Source organism: Vipera berus (genome assembly GCF_964194415.1).
Source record: "Vipera berus genome assembly, chromosome: Z".
Taxonomy (NCBI): Eukaryota; Metazoa; Chordata; class Lepidosauria; order Squamata; family Viperidae; genus Vipera; species Vipera berus.
This window is the reverse complement of record NC_138205.1, coordinates 73,083,866-73,108,913: the sequence shown is the minus strand read 5'-3', so window position 1 is coordinate 73,108,913 and position 25,048 is coordinate 73,083,866. Positions and strand designations below refer to the sequence as shown.

Sequence of the window (25,048 nt, the reverse complement as noted above, 5' to 3'; positions counted from 1 at the left end):
GTCACTAAATGAACTCTTGTAAGTTGAGAGCTATCTGTATTTCAGTTTTTAAACAAACTCTTGAAAAAATTTCAACATTCTATGAAAGCAAAATTTATTTATTGCTATTGCTTATATATGGCACTTATTTGATACTTACTACTCAGGAAATAAGTTGCGGATGGGTTTTGATTCCTTTTCTAGAACTCACATGCAAGATCTGAAAGATGTCACTAATAACGTCCATTATGAGAATTACAGAAGCAGAAAATTGGCAGCTGTAACATACAATGGAGTTGACAACAACAAAAACAAAGGGCAGTTAACAAAGTAAGTGGTAATTTAGATGGTGCTATAGCTTTTTCCGCCTGGTTCTAGAGAATTATTTGGGTATAAATATTCTGACATCCTGTTAACATTTTTAAAGGCATCATGCTGCCTTCCAGGTTATTCTATCTGAAAATGCAAATGGTTGGAGTACAGTAGAAGTACATTACTGTTTCAATAAGGGCTTCTCATGATTGATTGGCAGAATGAGGAACAGGATCTATTGGAGTAAATAGAATTTATCTCATCCAAACAGACTGTACTACAGAATGCAATCTTGTGCATGTTGTTTTGATTTTAGTTAAACCTAATCTCAAATATGTGTATGTATTACTTAGTAGTTTGATCTGTTTTGAAATACTATAAGTGTTTCAACAGGTTACAGACAACACACTATGAGCTATTTGAAATTACTTGAATTTGTGCTATACATATATTGGTTCCCTTATGTGCTTCAGATTTCAGTCCATTGTTTTCAAGATTTTTACTACACATTTCATAAATTACTTCTGGTATTTGTGTGTGTGCATTCCTTATGAAAACCTGGTGGGAACATTTTTTTTTGTCAAAGATTCTTCTTCTTGCCATTTTGAAAGCAGAGGCACCCATATTCTAGTCCAAATAGGTTAATGTAATGTATTGCAGGATATAAATTTTTATGGACCTAATGTATAGAGACCAACACTGCATACTAATAGATAACATACAATAGGAAAGATGTTTGATATTTTATATTGCCAGTTGAACTTATCTTTACCATCTTATATGAGTATTTGTCTTGCAAAAATAATCCTATTTATTTTGTGAACTGTTTTAAATAAAACAAATTCTTTATGAGGTATGTAACTTCATTGGCCCTAACATAACGTCAGGTTGATAAAAAATGTTTTCAGTTTAAAAATTCAACTGTTGCTGGCATTTTTGTTCATTTACTAGTGAGAATCATTTGTGTAAAATCAATAGTGAAAGTGTTTGCACCCTGATATTATTACCTTTGCTTTTCATACTGACAAATATCTGCAACATTAAACATCACAGTAAGTACATGACTTTTAACTGAGCATGGATTTTTATTTCAATACTATTTCAGTCTCTTTGTTCCATCACAATTCAGAATTTTATTAATGTCTCACCCATAAAGCAATATTATTTATTCTTATCCATAGTGGCATGAATGCTTTCCAATAAAGTTTTTATTTTATTTCCAAACTTACAATATAAACTGCAGCAAAAAAGAGAAAACAACAACAAAACAAATTAAACAAGACTCCCCCCCAAAAATGTGCATAAAAGTTCTGATGGGGCTCAAGGTTCACTCAGCCTTCCATCCTTCCGAGGTTGGTAAAATGAGAGCCCAGATTGTAGGGGGCAATGTGCTGACTCTGTAAATTGCTTGGAGATGGCTGTAAAGCACCGTGAGGCTAAGTGCTATTACTATTGCTTTAAAGTAGTTCTATTTTTATCTATAAAATTAGAAATAGCAATGGTGATTTAAATAAAAATTTGATTTGTGAATTTAATATTATTCATAGATAGCATTAGAAAAATAACAGTGTACCACAAGTGTGAGTGTGTGTGCGTGCGTGTGTGTCTTGTAAGTGTAGCATTTCTCTTTTAGACTAAATACTAAATACTATTCCATCCAACCCTTTCAAAGCCTAAATCCCGTTTTACTGAGTTAAATTCCGTACAGTGTTTAAAATGTAAGGTATGGCACATATTTTTGGCAGAATAAAATATATGCCACCATCAAAAAATGTAGGCTTTGCAGTTGTAGTAATATCCTGGATTATGAGAGAAACATATAGAAGCAATTATCTATATGCAAAACATGCAAGGTCTAAAGGTCAATATTGGTGCCTTAAATTAAGCCTGTAAACAAATTGACAGCTAGTATAGTTCAGGTAAAAGAAATATGATTAGATCAAAAACTTTATCTCCAACAAGTAAGCAACCAAAGTTTAAAAAGGGGAATAGTGATTGATAGTAGCTAAGTTTTAAGTATTTGGGATCTGAACAATTACATGTAAAAATGTAAACAAGACTGCTCTCAGATAATGTTCTACAGAACCTTTTTCGTCAAACCATTAAAATGCCTAGGTGCATTGTTCTCTACTACTGTATCAAAGCTATATTTATTTTCTTACTTGTCCTCCCTAAAATCCAGAGCAATAAACATGCTTTGGGGACCAAATAGGGCAGAAAGGGAATTGGATATTTATTTATTAAAAGTTTCCAATGCACAGACTTAAACTAACTAGTTGAAAATGAAACATCCTATCACAGAAACTTTTTAAAAATTATGCTTGTTTATATAGCTGCATGTCTAGCTTCATGTGGAATTTTCTTTATTTCCCAGATTAATTGACGTCTTTATCTTGGAATACTGATCATAAATGAAGATATTCTGTGTGTCCAGCAATCTCAGTAATTTGTTAAATTTGGTATAGACTGAAAAATAATTGAAAAATAGCCTTTTAGGGTTTACTATTTAGTACAAAAACATATAGTTTTCTTAACCATTCTTTTAAGTCATTAAATAATTTTATCTAATTTGACTCACTCCTTTCAATAGGTTCTTTAAATGTGGATAGGTTTATAAAGATTTATGAGTTTAGGACAAAACATTACAGATTTAATGTGTTGTTTTGCATATGGCATAAAACCTCATTGCTGTTTACTGTCCATGTTGGTATAATATAGTCTTTAGTAATTCTTCATCTGAGATAAATTGGGTTGTGGTCTTGCATACAGTTGATATAATTGCTTAGGACTGATAGCTTCAGTTTTGTTTTTCCCAATCTTCTACTCTGTCGAGTTTGTCCCTGAAATTATTATAAAGTTTTCTAATACCTCATAGCAATATAAGAACAAAGTTTTTCTAACGCTGGCCTATCAATACAAGGTACTAATAGGACTATGTTGAATTACAGTGCTGTAAAGATGGATCGTCATTCATGAAATGGAAAATGAGTTCAGAGATTATTTCTAACAATCTGAATGTGGGATACAAAATGGATAATGTGAAGCATTAAACAGTAGTCCTCGACTTATGAATGTAATAGAGCCTGCCAATTACATTTGTAACCTGAGGAATTCTGATTTACCCGGTGCATTTGCTAATGGAATGTTCAGGTCGTTAAGTGAATTTGAGGTGTCTGATGGTGGGGAAGACCATGGGGAGGGGGAGGCTAGTGCTTCTGACCACCCAAGATGTTCCCCAACCCACTGAGATATTTCATGCTTCTCCCTCCCATCCTGTCCCACTGGGTCTCCACAGGCACTGGGCCTGTGCAAATTCACCTTTTGAAAATCTCCATGATCAAGTGAATTGTGTCCTCTCCAGCCTCTCTGCCTTGTTTTTTTTTTTTTTGTTTTGCCTGTGTCCCTGCGGGCTCCGGTCATCTTTGCAAAAAGCTTTTGGCGCAAAGAAAGGAGGCTGGGAGCGGCACACACACACACCTTCTGGCCTCTGTTCTTCGCACCAAAAGCTTTTTGCAAAAATGACCGAAGCCTGTAGAGATGGAAACTCTCACCCCTGCAGGCTTCACAAGGAAACAGCAAACAGACAGAAGGCTTGAAACACAAAGTCTCCCATCCGTTTGCAAAGCCTTTTGGCACAGATCTCATTCAGGCCTCCATTTGCAGAGAATGTAGGCCAGAAGTAGTGTGAGATCAATAGCAAATTCTCTGCAAATGCACAGAAGGCTTGAAGCAAAGAAATCATGGCAAAAAGGCTGGAGAGGAGACAGTTTACTAGGTGTTTGCAAGGTAAGTGAGTCTCCATAGGCCCAGTCCCTGTGAATACCCTCGGGGGAACATACGCAGGGCGAATGTTGCAGTGCCTGTGTGGTCATCCGTAAGGGTGAACGACTGCCGTGGTGCTACACCACCACATAATCTCGGGACTGTGTCATAAGTACTTGAGAAGGGTGATGTAACTTCAAATGGTTGCTAAATGAGCTGTCGTAACTCAAGAATTACCTATAGTAAATACAGTCCTAGTATATAGCACCTTCATAATATTTTACCTAATTTAAACCTACTTTAGAAAATCATACAGATTGCAAGAAATAGGAGTTAATAATAACTCTAGACCCAAGAAATAGTACAATGTATTTTATTATTATTACCATATATTAATTTGCATAATAATTTGAGATTTTAGCCAAAGAATTTTCTATTAACTGCATTATAGTGCATGAATAAAGAGAAACATTCTCTACGAAGAAAGCTTTAACCACCAAACACTGGGGTTCTAACAATTCCCATTTCAAAAAGAATAGATGGGGCTTAACATAGCATGGAACTAAAAGCAAAAATTTAGGAACATTTTGAGTTAACTCTAACAACAACTATTATAGCCAGTAGTTGAAAAATGATGAAAATTGCACCAGCCATATTTGGATGACCAGTTTTCAGCATTTTGTTTTTGGTTTAGATTTAGCTCTTTGAGTATTTTAATATTATGTTTTTCTTTAGAAAAATTATGAAATCTGTGATCCTCTAAGAGCTGTACCTCAGTTTATAATGATAGAATTAATTGATGGCAATTCCAATTTGGCAATTTAGGAATAATAGGAAAGTTTAATCAAACATGCTAGCTGCATATTCTTTGTTCATTTCTCCCTCCTCTTACCCATTTTTATAGCAGATTTATGGAGCATCAGATATAATTAGATTATCATTGGAAAAGTTTTTGATGCAAGTGATACTTGTAATCTATAATTATTTCTAGACCCTTCAGAATATGTTCTTATACATGCCATAGAGAAATGGAGGTAATTTTTAAGGCTGTGGAATTTTTTCATTGGTTTCTATATAAAAATTTTCAATTGTCTTAGAAAATCATATTTTTTAAGTCAGACATGTCAGTCTATCTCAATTTGTTTCAATACCGTGAACCTGCAGTCAAAGTATACTGTTAAATTTGAGTTCTTAGTCTGGCTTTGTTAATCAGTAGTGAATATGAGTTCTGTTTTATCAAAACAAGAGTTGCCATTTATATATCTATTGCATTTTGCTTATAGTGTTATCTGAAATTAATTAATTTCAGATAACACTATATACCTATATACCTACACTATATTCCAGAAATATACCTTTAATGTGGTCAATCAAATGAAGTGTCTGCAATATTGCATTTTAATATACCTGTGAGTAGCATAGGCCTAAAGAGAGTTGTAAATTGAGGTTTGCTTTGAGTAGTTAATTAGATGAATATTTAGTCCTCTTTTTAAAAAGCATGCATAATTCTGGGCATACCAACCTAGGCAAAGAGGTTTGAAAGCTTTGCACAGCAGTTGCATTAATTGTGTGCAATACTTGACTAACGGAATATTTAAAGCCTAGCTTTAACTAACCATCTATCAGTATGATGGAAATCTTGCTTGAGATAGAGTACAGAAAACAGCATAGCTTCAAATCCATAATGAATTTGCTTTTTTTTTAATTGCTGCTTTTTATTTTTGTGGTTTTATTTAAGCATGCTAAGCTTTTGTATATTTTTGTTTTTTAGATTTGACACAGTTGAAGGCATGTAAGTGGTCATTTCCATTTTTCAAAAGACTTAAGAGATTTAAAAAACAAGGCTTTTAATGTTAAGTGTAACATTTAAAACTTTAATTTCAGCTTGTGCATTTTATTTTGTTTTCATGTTTCTTTTATTCTAAAATTTCCCTAACACATGGTTAAACATTTATGAGGACTAAAGAGCACCTTTATTCACAAAGTCTAGAAAGTGATTTGGCTGTAATTGGGTATAAAATATATTATTAATTCTATTATATGAAATAGTACTTGGAAAATATGTCAAGCTTATATTTTATCTCTTACGTTAAAGAGATTACCTGAGCATGTAAAAAGCACTATGTTGTGAAGACAAAGAAGGCTCAGAAATGGTTTACAAAGACTCATCTTTTGGTTTTATGCTCATAGGATAATTACTATTCTACTTTGTGTTTAACTGGTCACATGCATCCAATTTTTGCACAATACAGAGAACAAGTAAGCAATATTGAATATGATTATAATGTGCCCAAGTGTCTTTTAAAATCTTCCCCTTTTCCTCAATACACAGCTATTTGAGTGTGAAAGATACTATATCCTGCTCATTTATACATTTCATTAGCATGTGAGGCCAGGAACTCCGCTCAGATTCGAAATTATTTCTGGGATGAAATACTCAAATAGATTTTTATTTGTGTCAAATATTTAGTTAATTTTCCAGAATTACTTTTGAAGGCGTAGGTTTTATAATTTCTATTGTCAGGGATTAGGGAAAGGGAAAACAATTTTAAAGAAATCTCAGCAAGTTAGCTTTTCTCCCCGTCTTTGTTCAGTTGATAAAATTGTGCATATCGATAGCTGCTGGAAATTGTCTAGTTTTAGTGAATGTATCTGTTTTAAAAGATCAAGTGTTGGGTTGATGGTTTTGTTTTTGGATTTTTTTTTATTTTGTGAAGTGTAAACTAGCAGAGCACATTCTAGATGTGCTGGATTCTAGAAACTATAAATCTAATGACAGTCTTCAGAAAGAGCTAGTTTATTAAAATACAGAAAATGAAATAGTAGTTACATTGGGGGGATCCCTAGAGTATATATTGATCCATTTTAAGTACACTTTTAATTTTGTTGTACAAAATATTTCAGTTAAATTAGGATTTGTCTTAGAAAATACAAACTCTGTAGTTCTCATAAAATTTTCATTCTTTACAGGAATCCTGTGACTTCTTCATTCTCTAGTTCTATATGCTTAGTTTCCCAGTATAATAATTTAGTAAATAATACATTATTTATCTCATTTCATCTTCCATTTTCTCCATTTGAATTTGAATATATTTAATTTACTTGCTGCTTTGTCCTCATTGAAATAAAACTAGCGCTTAAGGTTTTTCTGATTGAAGTGGCTGTTCTGTTTTGTGATTTATGATAATGTTTTCTCTGAGTTCAAGAGGGTTGTCTCTATATATTTTGGTAGGGGATAAGAACTATTTGTTTTTTTAATATTCAAGCATATAAATAGTATTACTAAACAAAAGTATTCCCTTTTCTTCAATAAATTTATCCACTTTAGCCTGATTTTAGGAATATAGATTGATTCAGTTTCTCCTTACATTCCTGGATAATTTTGAAAATAGAAAACTGGCACTTTATCTGAAGTTTTACTCTAACTACAATTTTAAACAAAATCTTTAAGAAATGTTAGCATAATATAATTCTGGTGACATCTTGAAGATCAGATTGGATTTTAAAGACTGATTTTTTTTCTTCACTTACATTTTTTCATATTTTATGTTGCATGAATATCAAGGCTAGGGGCATATCTGGGTTTTTTTTTGTCTTAAACAATATAAAGTATGCAGAATTTGGTATGTTCAGATTAGAATCTTGAGCATTTTCTACTGTTTGAACCTGTTTATGGTATATCAAATACATAAAGCTATTGGCTGAGTTTTAGAAACACAAATTCCAAATTCTATTGCCCTTTTTCCAGAAGCAGTGACTCATTAATACAACTCTAAAGCTCTGCAAGCGGGTTGATGAAACTTCTTATTTTACATTGCAGTCTATTTTACTTGGGGATAATAATCAATACACCAAGAAAGTTCTTTTCCATTTTCTTTTCTAAAATTTTTGTTAAGATTGCTATATCATACTGCTATAATAATAGAAAAAGGCATACCTGGAATAATTTTCCTTCGAGAACCTAGACCAGGGCTTTTCAACCAGTGGTACGGGTACCACCTGTGGTACATTGGCACTTGGCAGGTGGTATGCGACCATCCTGGCAAAGTGGTAGTGGGGGAGGGGAATGAGCTGAACCAGTGGCAGCACCACACAAGCCTGAGTGAGATGGCTGGAGCTGCAGGGCTGTCAGGGTTCAGTGGAAGCGCCAGGTTCAGCACCAGGCTCCAGCTGGAGCTCAGCATTGATCCTGGCGCTTCTGAGCCCAGAAAAAGTGCCTATCGGCTGAAATGTTACACCATCTCCAGGGTCTTGTGATTTACATTCAGATGCTTGGCAACTGATTCATATTTATGATGGTCACAGTGTCCCAGGCTCATGTGAAGTGACCAAAACCTGCTGCGACCACCCAGCAGATGAGGGGAATAAAAACCAAACACCCCCTACCCCATCCCCGCTGCCAATCCTCAAGAGAAATGCTCACAACAATGAAAACCTCGGACAGGAGGAAGAGTGCCGCCGGGCGGGCAGGCAGGTATCTTGCTTAGCTGTGGCTTGGGGGTACTTTTTTCAGTGCCATTGTAACTTCGAACAGTCACTAAGCAAACTGTTGTAAGTCGAGGACTTCCTGTACTTCATCACTTTTTTTTTGGTCATCAAGTTTTTGACACCTTGCAAGGCGACTGGTGGTACTCATATGTTGCCATATCCTAAAAGTGGTGCAATGGGTGAAAAGGTTGAAAAGCCCTGACCTAGACCATATCCTTCCCCAAACTGACACCTTCCAAAGAATTTTAGTTGTAACGTATTTAAGGGCACCATGTTCTAAATATATTTGTCTGATTACTTTTCCTCCATCTTCTCTAATATTTGCTTACCACTTCTTTCTTATGTTCATTCAGTCTCTTCTCATTTTTGTCAATCTATTTAGATTTGATTGAATAATTATTCTCAATCTTTTTTTTTCTTTCATCCTCCCTTTTTTCCTGGATTCTGTCTTAGCTAACATCAACATCAATAAATTCATTTGCCTGCAGTAATTGTCAAATTGTGGCACCAACCAAATAGATAGCATTTTCTTTTATCACAAAAATTTGACAGCGGACTGGATGGTTACTGATTAATTGGTACCACAGGCTTCAAACCCTCAGTGTATGTGTGTGTTTGTGTGTCTAAATGTAAGAGGAACAGCAACAGAATTCTGGTTCCAAATTAAGCCAACTGATAAACAGTGATGCAATGAGCATTTATATAGATTATTTCAGAGTACACTGCTTCTGAAGGATGTCTATTATATACCTATGATATTGATACCCACTAGTCCAGCATAGTATTTTTAACATTTTAGAATAATTGTTTTTTATACAACTGTAAATAAAACATCAGATGATTTCATTCTCTCCTAAAATGTTATTTTTCAGTATAGAACACAATAATGTGAGGCATTTAAATCCTGTTGGTTAGCTGCGTCTTAACTTTACATTAGAATGTTGCTTGATTGTTATTGGTGTATGTTTCTCACCAAAGAAGTATTTGCAAAATAAAATTGAATATAATGGTCTGTTATTACAGGAGCCCTCTGGCACAAATGGAAGAAGAAAGGCGGGAGCATGTGGCAAAAATGAAGAAAATGGAAATGGAAATGGAGCAGGTATTTGAAATGAAGGTCAAAGAAAAAGTTCAGAAACTGAAAGACTCTGAAGCTGAGGTATGTATAGCTTGATAAAAAAAATTGCAATCTAGCATCAACTGAATAAAGTAATAATTAGAAGCAGTATAGTATTAATATATAACTGGGAATTGTGCTCCTCTAAGGATAACTAAACATCCACGGATGTGTAAGGGAAATCAGAGTAATTTCCTATGAGATAGGTCTAACTCTTAATGGCCTCTAACAAGTGGGTTATCATTGCACCAAGTGGCAAGGCAAAGAGGTAATACAACTGTATCACTGGAAAGGCTTTTGTGAAACATTTGGCCTCTTTTGATGAAAGGGGATAAATGATTCTGAAACGATAAAATGGAAAAATAAATACACTAAGCTGAATTTCAAATTTATTTTCCTCACAGTGGATTAGAGTTTAGACAGTAAAATAAGAATTTGGACTGTAGCTGATATCCTATTAAAGGACCCTTAAACGTGATGTTGAAGGTTTATGTCAGAGTAAGAAAAACAGACATCCATAAATATCATTGTTCTAGTCATCTAAATTGGGTTTTATATAAAATTCATCTTAAAATGAGATACAACAGAAAGAATCCAAAAGGAAAAAGGTATGTTCTCTCCATCCAAGGAAGATTAGATTTTTTTTTAAAAAAAAAGTGAACAAACCCCCAAACTATTCTGTACTTCCTGGCTTCTCTGTTTTGCTAACAAGAGTTGCCAATTTCTTTAAAAACTACAGGGAGTGCAGAATTATTAGGCAAATGAGTATTTTGACCACATCATCCTCTTTATGCATGTTGTCTTACTCCAAGCTGTATAGGCTCGAAAGCCTACTACCAATTAAGCATATTAGGTGATGTGCATCTCTGTAATGAGAAGGGGTGTGGTCTAATGACATCAACACCCTGTATCAGGTGTGCATAATTATTAGGCAACTTCCTTTCCTTTGGCAAAATGGGTCAAAAGAAGGACTTGACAGGCTCAGAAAAGTCAAAAATAGTGAGATATCTTGCAGAGGGATGCAGCACTCTTAAAATTGCAAAGCTTCTGAAGCGTGATCATCGAACAATCAAGCGTTTCATTCAAAATAGTCAACAGGGTCGCAAGAAGCGTGTGGAGAAACCAAGGCGCAAAATAACTGCCCATGAACTGAGAAAAGTCAAGCGTGCAGCTGCCAAGATGCCACTTGCCACCAGTTTGGCCATATTTCAGAGCTGCAACATCACTGGAGTGCCCAAAAGCACAAGGTGTGCAATACTCAGAGACATGGCCAAGGTAAGAAAGGCTGAAAGACGACCACCACTGAACAAGACACACAAGCTGAAACGTCAAGACTGGGCCAAGAAATATCTCAAGACTGATTTTTCTAAGGTTTTATGGACTGATGAAATGAGAGTGAGTCTTGATGGGCCAGATGGATGGGCCCGTGGCTGGATTGGTAAAGGGCAGAGAGCTCCAGTCCGACTCAGACGCCAGCAAGGTGGAGGTGGAGTACTGGTTTGGGCTGGTATCATCAAAGATGAGCTTGTGGGGCCTTTTCGGGTTGAGGATGGAGTCAAGCTCAACTCCCAGTCCTACTGCCAGTTTCTGGAAGACACCTTCTTCAAGCAGTGGTACAGGAAGAAGTCTGCATCCTTCAAGAAAAACATGATTTTCATGCAGGACAATGCTCCATCACACGCGTCCAAGTACTCCACAGCGTGGCTGGCAAGAAAGGGTATAAAAGAAGGAAATCTAATGACATGGCCTCCTTGTTCACCTGATCTGAACCCCATTGAGAACCTGTGGTCCATCATCAAATGTGAGATTTACAAGGAGGGAAAACAGTACACCTCTCTGAACAGTGTCTGGGAGGCTGTGGTTGCTGCTGCACGCAATGTTGATGGTGAACAGATCAAAACACTGACAGAATCCATGGATGGCAGGCTTTTGAGTGTCCTTGCAAAGAAAGGTGGCTATATTGGTCACTGATTTGTTTTTGTTATGTTTTTGAATGTCAGAAATGTATATTTGTGAATGTTGAGATGTTATATTGGTTTCACTGGTAAAAATAAATAATTGAAATGGGTATATATTTGTTTTTTGTTAAGTTGCCTAATAATTATGCACAGTAATAGTCACCTGCACACACAGATATCCCCCTAAAATAGCTATAACTAAAAACAAACTAAAAACTACTTCCAAAAATATTCAGCTTTGATATTAATGAGTTTTTTGGGTTCATTGAGAACATGGTTGTTGTTCAATAATAAAATTAATCCTCAAAAATACAACTTGCCTAATAATTCTGCACTCCCTGTAAAGATTTTTCCCCCAGAAACATTTGTATGTGGTCCATTTATATATGTTTGGAACTTAATATATAAATACTACTTAGTCAAACTATACATGAAAAAGAATGTTAGAACAAAAAGGGTAATATTTGGATATAATTAAATTTTTAGTCCTCATTAACTTTAATTGCCTATAAAAATAAAGTGTCTCCTTTGTAAAATTAATTGATTTTTCATAAATGCACAGAAATCATTGCCTCACAAAGGCATAGACAATTACATTCTCATGTTTTCAGAGATATGAGACACATACTCAGCAAGCAAAATATGTGCGTGTTTACTTTGTAATAATCTCATTTAATTCAGTGACTTATTTTTAATTAAGTATATGTACAGTATAATTTGTTTTACACTAAGGGTAGATTTGTTTAACATAATAAGTTGGTCATCGCATGTACAATGGTAAATATTTGTGATGGTTTTAGAATTATTTATAATCTTGCAATATTGTAACCTACAATGTAATAACAGTGTCTTTTAGGTCCTGTTAATAGATAGGGATTCTGGTTAAATAATAACACAACAGTAAATTGTGTCATATCTGTACTGAATACATTGAACCAACGTTCACTGTCTTTTGGAAAAAGTGGTAAAACTATAGAATTATCAATTCTAAAGGGATGAGTCAGATTTTTATTTTTTATTTTTATTTTAATTCCATTTATATCCCGCCCTAGGGCGGCTTACAAGCTTAGCAGTAGCCTTCATTCTATGTATATGCCTGCTTATTAGGGCTTTTACACACACCCCAAGCGGCATTATTACAAAGTCAGCTTACCGTATATACTTGAGTATAAGCCGAATTTTTCAGCCCACTTTTTGGGCTGAAAAATTCCACTTCGGCTTATACTCCAGTCAACAAAAAAAACTTACCGAGGACTTGTGCGCGGCCGAGGCTTTGGTGCTTCCGGGATCGCCCGCACCTCTCCCAAGCCACCGCCGTCCGAGACCTGCCGAAGTTTGGGGAGGTTTGGGGAGGTGCGCGCGCACCTCCCCAAACTCCGCGCCTTGCCTGCCTGCTTCTTTCCGCAGCGGAAAGAAGCAGGCAGGCAGGGCGCGGAGGAACGGAGACTTGCCGACGTTTGGGGAGGTTTGGGCGCCTCCCCAAACCTCGGCAGGTCTCCGTTCCTCCGCGCAGACCTGCCGACGTTTGGGGAGGTTTGGGCGCCTCCCCAAACCTCCCCAAACGTCGGCAGGTCTCCGTTCCTCCTGCCGACCTTTGGGGAGGTTTGGGCGCCTCCCCAAACCTCCCCAAACCTCGGCAGGTCTCCGTTCCTCCTGCCGACCTTTGGGGAGGTTTGGGCGCCTCCCCAAACCTCGGCAGGTCTCCGTTCCTCCTGCCGACCTTTGGGGAGGTTTGGGCGCCTCCCCAAACCTCGGCAGGTCTCCGTTCCTCCTGCCGACCTTTGGGGAGGTTTGGGCGCCTCCCCAAACCTCGGCAGGTCTCCGTTCCTCCTGCCGACCTTTGGGGAGGTTTGGGCGCCTCCCCAAACCTCGGCAGGTCTCCGTTCCTCCTGCCGACCTTTGGGGAGGTTTGGGCGCCTCCCCAAACCTCGGCAGGTCTCCGTTCCTCCTGCCGACCTTTGGGGAGGTTTGGGCGCCTCCCCAAACCTCGGCAGGTCTCCGTTCCTGTTTGGGGAGGTTTGGGCGCCTCCCCAAACCTCCGCAGGTCTCCGTTCCTCCGCGCAGACCTGCCGACCTTTGGGGAGGTTTGGGCGCCTCCCCAAACGTCCCCAAACCTCGGCAGGTCTCCGTTCCTGTTTGGGGAGGTTTGGGCGCCTCCCCAAACCTCCCCAAACCTCGGCAGGTCTCCGTTCCTCCGCGCAGACCTGCCGACCTTTGGGGAGGTTTGGGCGCCTCCCCAAACCTCGGCAGGTCTCCGTTCCTGTTTGGGGAGGTTTGGGCGCCTCCCCAAACCTCGGCAGGTCTCCGTTCCTCCGCGCAGACCTGCCGACCTTTGGGGAGGTTTGGGCGCCTCCCCAAACGTCCCCAAACCTCGGCAGGTCTCCGTTCCTGTTTGGGGAGGTTTGGGCGCCTCCCCAAACCTCCCCAAACCTCCGCAGGTCTCCGTTCCTCCGCGCAGACCTGCCGACCTTTGGGGAGGTTTGGGCGCCTCCCCAAACGTCCCCAAACCTCCCCAAACCTCGGCAGGTCTCCGTTCCTCCGCGCAGACCTGCCGACCTTTGGGGAGGTTTGGGCGCCTCCCCAAACCTCGGCAGGTCTCCGTTCCTGTTTGGGGAGGTTTGGGCGCCTCCCCAAACCTCGGCAGGTCTCCGTTCCTCCGCGCAGACCTGCCGACCTTTGGGGAGGTTTGGGCGCCTCCCCAAACGTCCCCAAACCTCGGCAGGTCTCCGTTCCTGTTTGGGGAGGTTTGGGCGCCTCCCCAAACCTCCCCAAACCTCGGCAGGTCTCCGTTCCTCCGCGCAGACCTGCCGACCTTTGGGGAGGTTTGGGCGCCTCCCCAAACCTCCCCAAACCTCGGCAGGTCTCCGTTCCTGTTTGGGGAGGTTTGGGCGCCTCCCCAAACCTCCCCAAACCTCGGCAGGTCTCCGTTCCTCCGCGCAGACCTGCCGACCTTTGGGGAGGTTTGGGCGCCTCCCCAAACGTCCCCAAACCTCGGCAGGTCTCCGTTCCTGTTTGGGGAGGTTTGGGCGCCTCCCCAAACCTCCCCAAACCTCGGCAGGTCTCCGTTCCTCCGCGCAGACCTGCCGACCTTTGGGGAGGTTTGGGCGCCTCCCCAAACGTCCCCAAACCTCGGCAGGTCTCCGTTCCTGTTTGGGGAGGTTTGGGCGCCTCCCCAAACGTCCCCAAACCTCGGCAGGTCTCCGTTCCTCCGCGCAGACCTGCCGACCTTTGGGGAGGTTTGGGCGCCTCCCCAAACCTCCCCAAACCTCGGCAGGTCTCCGTTCTTCCTGCCGACCTTTGGGGAGGTTTGGGCGCCTCCCCAAACCTCCCCAAACGTCGGCAGGTCTGCGCGGAGGAACGGAGACCTGCCGAGGTTTGGGGAGGTTTGGGGAGGCGCCCAAACCTCCCCAAACAGGAACGGAGACCTGCCGAGGTTTGGGGAGGTTTGGGGAGGCGCCCAAACCTCCCCAAAGGTCGGCAGGTCTGCGCGGAGGAACGGAGACCTGCCGAGGTTTGGGGAGGTTTGGGGAGGCGCCCAAACCTCCCCAAACAGGAACGGAGACCTGCCGAGGTTTGGGGACGTTTGGGGAGGCGCCCAAACCTCCCCAAAGGTCGGCAGGTCTGCGCGGAGGAACGGAGACCTGCCGAGGTTTGGGGAGGTTTGGGGAGGCGCCCAAACCTCCCCAAACAGGAACGGAGACCTGCCGAGGTTTGGGGACGTTTGGGGAGGCGCCCAAACCTCCCCAAAGGTCGGCAGGTCTGCGCGGAGGAACGGAGACCTGCCGAGGTTTGGGGAGGTTTGGGGAGGCGCCCAAACCTCCCCAAACAGGAACGGAGACCTGCCGAGGTTTGGGGACGTTTGGGGAGGCGCCCAAACCTCCCCAAAGGTCGGCAGGTCTGCGCGGAGGAACGGAGACCTGCCGAGGTTTGGGGAGGTTTGGGGAGGCGCCCAAACCTCCCCAAACAGGAACGGAGACCTGCCGAGGTTTGGGGACGTTTGGGGAGGCGCCCAAACCTCCCCAAAGGTCGGCAGGTCTGCGCGGAGGAACGGAGACCTGCCGAGGTTTGGGGAGGTTTGGGGAGGCGCCCAAACCTCCCCAAACAGGAACGGAGACCTGCCGAGGTTTGGGGAGGTTTGGGGAGGCGCCCAAACCTCCCCAAACGTCGGCAGGTCTGCGCGGAGGAACGGAGACCTGCCGAGGTTTGGGGAGGTTTGGGGAGGCGCCCAAACCTCCCCAAACAGGAACGGAGACCTGCCGAGGTTTGGGGACGTTTGGGGAGGCGCCCAAACCTCCCCAAAGGTCGGCAGGTCTGTGCGGAGGAACGGAGACCTGCCGAGGTTTGGGGAGGTTTGGGGAGGCGCCCAAACCTCCCCAAACAGGAACGGAGACCTGCCGAGGTTTGGGGACGTTTGGGGAGGCGCCCAAACCTCCCCAAAGGTCGGCAGGTCTGCGCGGAGGAACGGAGACCTGCCGAGGTTTGGGGAGGTTTGGGGAGGCGCCCAAACCTCCCCAAACAGGAACGGAGACCTGCCGAGGTTTGGGGACGTTTGGGGAGGCGCCCAAACCTCCCCAAAGGTCGGCAGGTCTGCGCGGAGGAACGGAGACCTGCCGAGGTTTGGGGAGGTTTGGGGAGGCGCCCAAACCTCCCCAAACAGGAACGGAGACCTGCCGAGGTTTGGGGACGTTTGGGGAGGCGCCCAAACCTCCCCAAAGGTCGGCAGGTCTGCGCGGAGGAACGGAGACCTGCCGAGGTTTGGGGAGGTTTGGGGAGGCGCCCAAACCTCCCCAAACAGGAACGGAGACCTGCCGAGGTTTGGGGACGTTTGGGGAGGCGCCCAAACCTCCCCAAAGGTCGGCAGGTCTGCGCGGAGGAACGGAGACCTGCCGAGGTTTGGGGAGGTTTGGGGAGGCGCCCAAACCTCCCCAAACAGGAACGGAGACCTGCCGAGGTTTGGGGAGGTTTGGGGAGGCGCCCAAACCTCCCCAAACGTCGGCAGGTCTGCGCGGAGGAACGGAGACCTGCCGAGGTTTGGGGAGGTTTGGGGAGGCGCCCAAACCTCCCCAAACAGGAACGGAGACCTGCCGAGGTTTGGGGACGTTTGGGGAGGCGCCCAAACCTCCCCAAAGGTCGGCAGGTCTGCGCGGAGGAACGGAGACCTGCCGAGGTTTGGGGAGGCGCCCAAACCTCCCCAAAGGTCGGCAGGAGGAACGGAGACTTGCCGAGGTTTGGGGAGGTTTGGGGAGGCGCCCAAACCTCCCCAAAGGTCGGCAGGAGGAACGGAGACCTGCCGAGGTTTGGGGAGGTTTGGGGAGGCGCCCAAACCTCCCCAAAGGTCGGCAGGAGGAACGGAGACCTGCCGACGTTTGGGGAGGTTTGGGGAGGCGCCCAAACCTCCCCAAAGGTCGGCAGGAGGAACGGAGACCTGCCGACGAGCCGCGGCCACACAGGGTATTCCTGTGTATTCAGGCTTGCAGAACGGCGGATCGGCTTATACTCGAGTCAATAACTTTTTCCAGTTTTGGGGGGTGAAATTGGGGGTCTCGGCTTATACTCGAGTCGGCTTATACTCAAGTATATACGGTAATTGCCCCCAACAATCTGGGTCCTCATTTTACCTACCTCGGAAGGATGGAAGGCTGAGTCGACCTTGAGCCTGGTGGGATGTGAACCTGCACTAATTGCAGGCAGCTGGTGTTACTTAAGGAGGCATTAGTTTGATGTTGTTTACTGCCATAGAGTTTGCTCTTTCACAAGTTTGTGAAAGTAAAAAATGCCTCAATCCAAAGACATCACTGTAGTCTCCAGAAAGAAAAAATGTAGATTCTCTTCAGAGAACTTTCAAGATCTGCAGGCCACTCCTTATTACTATGAGTCTTCCATTAGGAAGGTACTAAACAAAAGTAATGTGTTGGGTTGGCTAAAGACCATTTGAATGATACAACTGGCTGTTAGCAACTTCAGGTCCTGGATGGCTCATATTTATTCATGGAACAAAGAATCTTAGTTATACAAGAAAACTTTAGGGGAGAATGTAAATGTTATCTATCAGTGGCCTGAAACAAATAGGAGTCATGCAGTGCAACAGTGATCTTAAACACAAAAGTAAATCTACCATACAACGGCTCAATCAGAAGAAATGTTGGGTTTTGAGTTTAAAGTTAGAATAAGAGACTATAAATGAAGTTTGTTATTCTCAAATCCTTTCTGGATTATTCTGCTGCTTTATTTATATATATTTGTTTGAATTTTATGCTACCACTTTAAAGTATATACTACATGATTGCTAATCTTATTCTCTTTGCTCTTCTACCATACATAGGCTTAAAGTCTCTTTAGTATTGCTTTTAATTGTAATTATTTATGTACAAGTAGTCCTTAACTTAATACCAGTTACCTAGCAACAGTTTGACAGATCCCAGAAAACTGTAACTCATTTTGAAGTTACAAGCCATGTCTCTCACAGGGTCACATGAATTAATTTTGGGTGCTTGCCAATCGGTTCCCCTTTATAGATGGTTGCACTGTCCCAGAGTCACATGACTAAAAAATTTTTTGACAGTTTCTAGAGTTTACTTTCAATTTCTGGCAAAAAAAAAAGTTCACTGGAGAAAATAGATTTGTTTAATGACTGCAATATTCACATAATACTGGAAAATTGGGTCCAGTCATTCAATATATTGATTTACAATCATAATTCCAGACTTAAGTATACTTTTAAGTTGAGAACTGCTTGTATTTCTCCTAAAATTTTGATATTATTTTTAACAGAGTGGATAGGGATTTGCAAGAATTGTTGGTCAGTTAACAGAAATGCATGCCAAAGATAGGATCTACTGGGAGGTGACATAGTTCAAGAAGGGTGCTTTGGGGTCACAGAAATATAGGAAAGATATCACAGTAATGGGAGGTGGTGTATGGAGTGGTGTATGGGTTAGGAAAGATGCTTGAGTGTAGAAAAGATACCATGCAGGTCAGGGCCAGCATGCAAGTAGGGTTGAGGGTTGTGAAGAGCCCAACCCCTCTACAATAATCCCAATTTCTCATGTGGCTCCTTGGGAAAATTAATTGTCCGCCCAGGAGTAAATTAGGGGGGGGAGATGTTCAGCTGATTAAAATCTTGTTTATTAACGTGTCCATAACTTTAATTTTTTTCATAGAGCTGTTAGACTGATAGGAAGAATCAATCTACTGTAGTGGTTAAGGTACCAGGCTAGAAACTGTGACAGATAGAAAGTAGAAATTTTGAGCTCTGTCTTAAATACATAGCAGCTAGGTGACCTTGGCCCAATCACTTTCTCTCAATCCTAGAAAGGAGGCAGAAGCAAAATACTTCTGAAAATGTTACAAAGAAAACTGCAAGGACTTATTCAGGCAATTACCAAGAGTCAAGATTAATTTGAGGGCATAGGCTGTTAGATGATACTGAAATTTATCATACATTACGAAGATCTGTGCAGGCATTTTCAGGTTTTATGGCCTTTTGATAGTAACAATTATAAATAGTCCTCAACTTTCAACCACAGTTGGGACCAGAATCTCAGTTGTTGAGTGAAGTAGTTGCTAAGCAAGATTTCATGTCACCACTTTGCTCAATGATTGCAATCTCAACTCTCTCTGTTGCAGTTGTTAAGCAGATGGAGATCCAGGTAAGGAGAGCAGGTGCTTCAAGATGGTATAGGAAGTCCATTATAGGCCACTCATTATTTGCCCCCAACCCATCAGCATGTGCAAGGTGCCGCAATTACCTTTGCCATTTTTCTCTGCTACTGCCATCCTCTAAGCAGGCTCCATTTTCGCCCTGCTTCAGAAGCCTCCTTTTGTAGAATGAAGCTTCTGAAGCATTGGAAGAATGGGCTTCCATCACAGATGCATACAGTGTTATTGAAGAGTAAATTTTTAAAAATTACAATTTAAAATGTATTTTTAATCAAAAACGAGTAATCATATTCAATATGTTTTTCCTTAGCTCCAACGACGTCATGAGCAAATGAAAAAGAATTTGGAAGCCCAACACAAAGAACTGGAGGAAAAGCGACGTCAGTTTGAAGATGAAAAGTCAAATTGGGAAACTCAACAACGTATTTTGGAACAACAGAATTCTTCAAGGTAATTTTCTGGGTCTTTTTGATATCATTTTGAATTATAAAGATGGAATCCCATTTCATAGACAGTGTCTTGTTCTGCATCTTGCATAGACCAAATTTGTCTGACCAAAACTTGGAATGTATCTAAAAATTGACTGCTTATTTTGGTTGACACAAATAGAATTGTATATATGTAAGCTATAATTTAAATTTGGCTGTAATTTAAAAGATAATATATTTGTATCCCTCTCATGAATTAGCCATATTTGAACTTATATGAACTAATTATTATTGAAAATATAAACTCTATTTTATTAAAACTGCTCTTAAAAGAATTTTTTTCCTGATCAAAATCTCTGTCTTCTCTTATTCCGTTTCCATTCCCATTTCAAGTTTTGTCTTTTTTTATATATGCCTGAAATTGCCACCCCTTTTATAGCAAGCCATATTCTTCTAGAACCTAGAAAGGTTGGAAGGGACTTTGGAGGTCTTTTAGTCCAGACCTCTGCTCTAACCGGAGACCTATATTCTATGTCATTAATGATAACAGTAGGTATATAACCTATGCCCTAAATCATTCCAGACAAATGGCTATTCAGTGTCTTATTGAAACCCTCAGTAATGAAATACTGACAACTTCCAGAGACAAGCCATTCCATCGATTATCAGGAAATTTCTCTTTGGTTTCTAGGTTGGATCCCTGTTAAATGATCTCCCAGCCACACTTCTTGTCCTGCCCTCAGATGCTTCAGAGAATAATAGCCCCTCTTCTCCATGACAGCCCCTCAAATACTGGAAGACTGCTATCATATCAACTCTGGTCCTCCTTTTTATAGAGTAGACATACCTAGTCCCCTCAATCACATGATTTATCCTGCAGACCTTTTTATCACCCTTGCTGCTGTTTTCTGCACACACTCTACATATTTTTTGTATTGTGGTGAATAGAACTGGATGCAGTATTCCAAATGTGGTCTCACCAGGTGCAGTATAAAGTGTTACTGTCACTTCACATGATCTTGAAACTATCCTCATTGATGCAGCCTAGGACTGCATTGGGTTTTTTGGCAACTGAAGCACACTGCTGGCTCATAGAGCATAGAATCAGATGGCTGGAAGGGACTTAAGATGTCTTCTAGTCCAACCCACATGCTTAAGACAGGACATTTTATGCCATCCTAGTCTGATTTTTGAAAATTTTTAGTGATGAAGCACCTACAACTCCACGAGGCAAGCTATCACACTGATTAATGTCTCCTTTCTTCTAGGTTGAATCTCTCTTCAACAGGCTTCCTCTACCCATTACTTCTTGTCCTGCCTTCTGGTGCTTTGGAGCACAAGTCAGTCTTCTCTCCTCTGCGACAGCCCTCAAAACAGTTATCATGTCCCACAAGTCCTTCTCTTTCATAGGCTAACTTCCTCCCTAGTGTAGCCTCCAGATCTTTTATCTTCTTTGTTGCTCTTCTCTGCACACCTTATAGAGTCTCAGCATCTTTTTTGCATTTTGGTGACCAGAACTGTAAGCAGTATTCTAAGTGTGGCCTCACTAGTGCCGTATAAAGTGATATTACCACTTCTTGTGATCTTGATGTTATCCGTCTGTTAATGCAGCCTAGGACTGCATTGATATTTTCGGCAGCTGCAGCACACTCCTGCAGTAGTAGTTGTGAGAGCGATCCACACATCTGGATCTCTCATAGCTACTACTGTTGAGCCAGGTACTATCTATTCTGTACCTATGCATTTGTTTTTTCCTGCCCAAATACAGGCCCTTAGTTTTCTCATCACTGAACTGCATCGTTGGATAGAGTCCAAGTCTGTCAAGATCCCACTAAATCTTGAATCTCTTTCAGAGTGTTACCGATTTCCCCCAGTTTGGTGTCATTCTTAAGATTAGATGAATTCCCTTTCTATCCCCTCATCTAGCTCATTTATGAGGATGTTGAAGAGTACTGGGTATTCATATAAAGTATTCATTCTTGTGGGTAATCTTCTAAGACATCTAGATCCCACTCATGGTTACTAATGTTGAGCCAAGTACCCTGTTCTATACTTGTGCATTTGGTTTTTCTTTCCTAGTGAAGGACCTCTTCGCAGCACTGAATTTCATTTCGTTGTATAGGGCCCAGTGTTTAAGTCTATCAAGATCCTTCTGAATCTTGAGTCAATCTAAAGTGTTAGGTATTCATCTCCCCATTTGATGAATTCCCCTTCTATCCCCTCATCTAGATCATTTTGAAGATATAGAAGAGTTCTGGATATAAAACAACTTGAGGTATCCCACTGCATGCTTCCCTCCATGTAAATGTAGTTCCATTGAGGACTACACACACAGTGCGGTTGGTCAGCCACTTGTGAATCCATGTGGTGGTGGTACTGTCTATCCCACATTTTTCTATCCACTAAGAAGTGGGTTGTGGTCTACTTTGTCAAATGCCTTGTTGAAATCTAAGTAAACTGTATCCACAGCATTAAATTCACTAATTTAACCACTTTTGTCAAAGGATGCAATAAGGTTTGTTTGGCACAGTCTGTTTTTGATAAACCCATGCTGGCTTCTAGTAATGGTTTTGCTCGTTTCTAGGTGCTCACAAATGCTTGATCATCTTTTCCAAGATTTTCCCAGCTATTGATGTCAGGCTGATTGGTCTGTAGTTTCCTGAATCTGTTTTTTCCCCTTCTTGAAGATTGGAACCACATCAGCCTCTTTATGTTTGATGCCATAATCTATATAATTTATGACAATTTTTTCTCTTATATAACTTATTGTTATCAGTCTATATCTTTATTAATTATTAGGCAAAAACGGTATCACTTCACTCTATTTGCATAAGGTTCAGTATTGACGGATTTTCAGAACAAGTTTTGGGAAAGGAAATATTTTATGTATAAGATAGTATAACAATACAAAGAGAATATTGATTATAATATATACTGTGTCTAATATATCTGACTAGTGTTTTTTTTCTCCTCCAGAACTTTGGAAAAAAACAAAAAGAAAGGGAAGATATTTTAAAGATATTTGCAGACCACCAGTTATGTTTAATTGCCAATATTCTACCCTTGGACATCAGTGTGTCTTGGATCTGTTTGACCAATCTTGCACCGGTTGTATCCATATGTTTGGATTTATCAGCATGACAAGTTTTTGTGTTAATTTTGATGGCACTTGAGAATGCCTTGAATTGTTTAGAATGTTGTAAGCTTAGGAAAACAGCTCTAAGTACTTTTTTTTTTACAAAATCCAAAAAAAACCATAAATCATTTAAATGTAAAGAAATTTTCTGTTGTACAATCATATTCTGGTGGTTTGATTTGTTTACAGAATATTCCAATATATAAGGACTTGGGAAAATTTTCCATAAGGATACATTGCCATAATATAATATGAACTATGCGTCTATTATATAAAATTCCATTCAGTAGGTCATATATAACAATGTAATTTAGTCTAACACAGTTGACCCTATTTTTGACACTTCCATTGTTTTAAAAATAGACATGGAAAGACAAACTTATAGGCTTATGGGGCACCTAAAAGCTTTTTATAACAATCGTTTGTTTGGGATTCGTTAAATGTATGCTATTCTCATTTAGTCATTGCTTTAGCCCGATGGATTTCATTACTGCTTCATTTTTGTAATAACATATAATTTAGATATATTTCCATATACTGGCCCTGCTACATAGAATGTAGTTTTTCCCCCATATGTTAGGAACCAGTGAATAAAACATTTTCTTTAATTTTTCTTTTACATATTATGGTAAGTAGCAGGAAAATGCATTTATAAGTCATTTCTAGAAAACAGTGTGGATTTAAGCACCATCTGTTTCTATCTGCGTGCAGTCAGTCTTCTAGAAATGAGAATCATGGCCTTTTGAGAAAAGTCACCATTCTACATTTAGCTGTATTCATATACTGCATTTCTGTATTTTTGTTTGTACTGTAAAAAGTCACATAATAAACAATGTTGTGATGTAACATACTCGAGGTTGAAGGATTTTGTTAGTTGAAAAATGAAATTATTTTAAATACTGGTACTATTTTACCTGGCATTTTATACTTATTTTATTTTATTTAAATCCCTCCTTTATTATTTTTATAAATAACTGAAGGCAGCAAACATACCTAATGCTACTTCCTCCTCCTATTTTCTCCACAACAAATCTGTGAGATAAGTGGCTGAGAAATACTTTACAAGCCCAATTAGCACCTTAGTCATTGAGCAAAGCAGTCATTAAGCGAGTCATCACATGACAATTTCACTCAAAGACCACAATCTCAGCATTCCAATTGCAGTTAAGTGATCCCCTGGCTCATTAAGCAGATGGAACAAAAAAGCTGCCTGCCAAAGAATTTCAATTCTGTCTAGCTGAAATGCTCCCAACAGGCAGCTGTTTTGAGAGAGAGAGTGGACTGCCTAATGCAGAGTTTCAGATCTGCACAAATATGAAACCAAACGGGCATCTCTCCAAAGGTTTTCTACTCCCTTCCATGCATAGGAGGGAAATCCTTTGTGACGTTGCTGAAATTTCCTCTCCATCTCTACTTGCAATCTTAATCTTCCCTGCTAGCTTCCCAATTGATTTTCTGGAAAATCTGGCAGAGAAGGTTGCAAATGGCAATTACATGATCATGGAGCACTTGGCAACTAGTCATAAATATGAGCCTGTGGCCAAACTCCTGAAATGTAATCATATGACCAAGTTTCTATAAAGTACCTTTCCAAGGCCATTGTAACTTTGGTCATTAACTGCTCATAAGAAAATTTACTATACTTTAAAATCAAACTGAGTTTGTGATGAGTTGCTTTGAAACATAACCAACACTTAACAGGTTTTTTTTCAATAATCAAATCTTGTCCTCTTGTCTCCCCTTTCACTGTTTTGGTCATTATTTTTACGCTTTGGAAAAAAAATAAAGATAAATGATTGCAAAAAGTTGTTTAGGGACCAAATTATGTCCAGCTTTTCAGTTTGTTAAGACAAGTTCTGAATATAAATTTCAGAATTAGTTTCAGAAAAAAGAAAATTATCCTGAAACACTGAGAATCTAATATTGCAGCTGTTAGTGCATAAGTGAATATCTTATATATTTTTAAAGAAAATACTTCTAGACTAGATGAACTATTATACCGAACATCTGCAAGTAAACTATAACCACTGTTATATTTGACACTTCCACAAATCTGCCATTACTGGGAGAGTAATTTATTCTAAATCATATTGAAATGGGTGGTAAATGAAAGAGTATCCATTTTAATTATTATCCTTTCCCCCCAAATTTAAATTTGACAGAAGATTGCTTCACTCCATTTCATTTGCAAACATTTTCCTATTTTTTT

General features: G+C 40.5%; 1 protein-coding gene across 2 annotated transcripts in view; it reads left to right on the top strand.

The window, feature by feature from the left end:
- SEPTIN7 (septin 7) overlaps window positions 1-23,689 on the top strand; it is a 62,962-nt gene extending 39,273 nt beyond the window's left edge. Inside the window, exons 9-13 of one of the 2 annotated variants that reach the window (XM_081343637.1) lie at window positions 184-309; window positions 5,825-5,845; window positions 9,565-9,700; window positions 19,586-19,725; window positions 22,680-23,689. In XM_081343637.1, the coding sequence (XP_081199763.1) occupies window positions 184-309; window positions 5,825-5,845; window positions 9,565-9,700; window positions 19,586-19,725; window positions 22,680-22,719 (463 nt within the window). In that variant the 3' untranslated portion in view covers window positions 22,720-23,689. The remainder of the gene's footprint in view (window positions 1-183; window positions 310-5,824; window positions 5,846-9,564; window positions 9,701-19,585; window positions 19,726-22,679) is intronic. The other variant, XM_081343638.1, reaches the window with a different exon arrangement.
- Window positions 23,690-25,048: the final 1,359 nt, after the last annotated feature.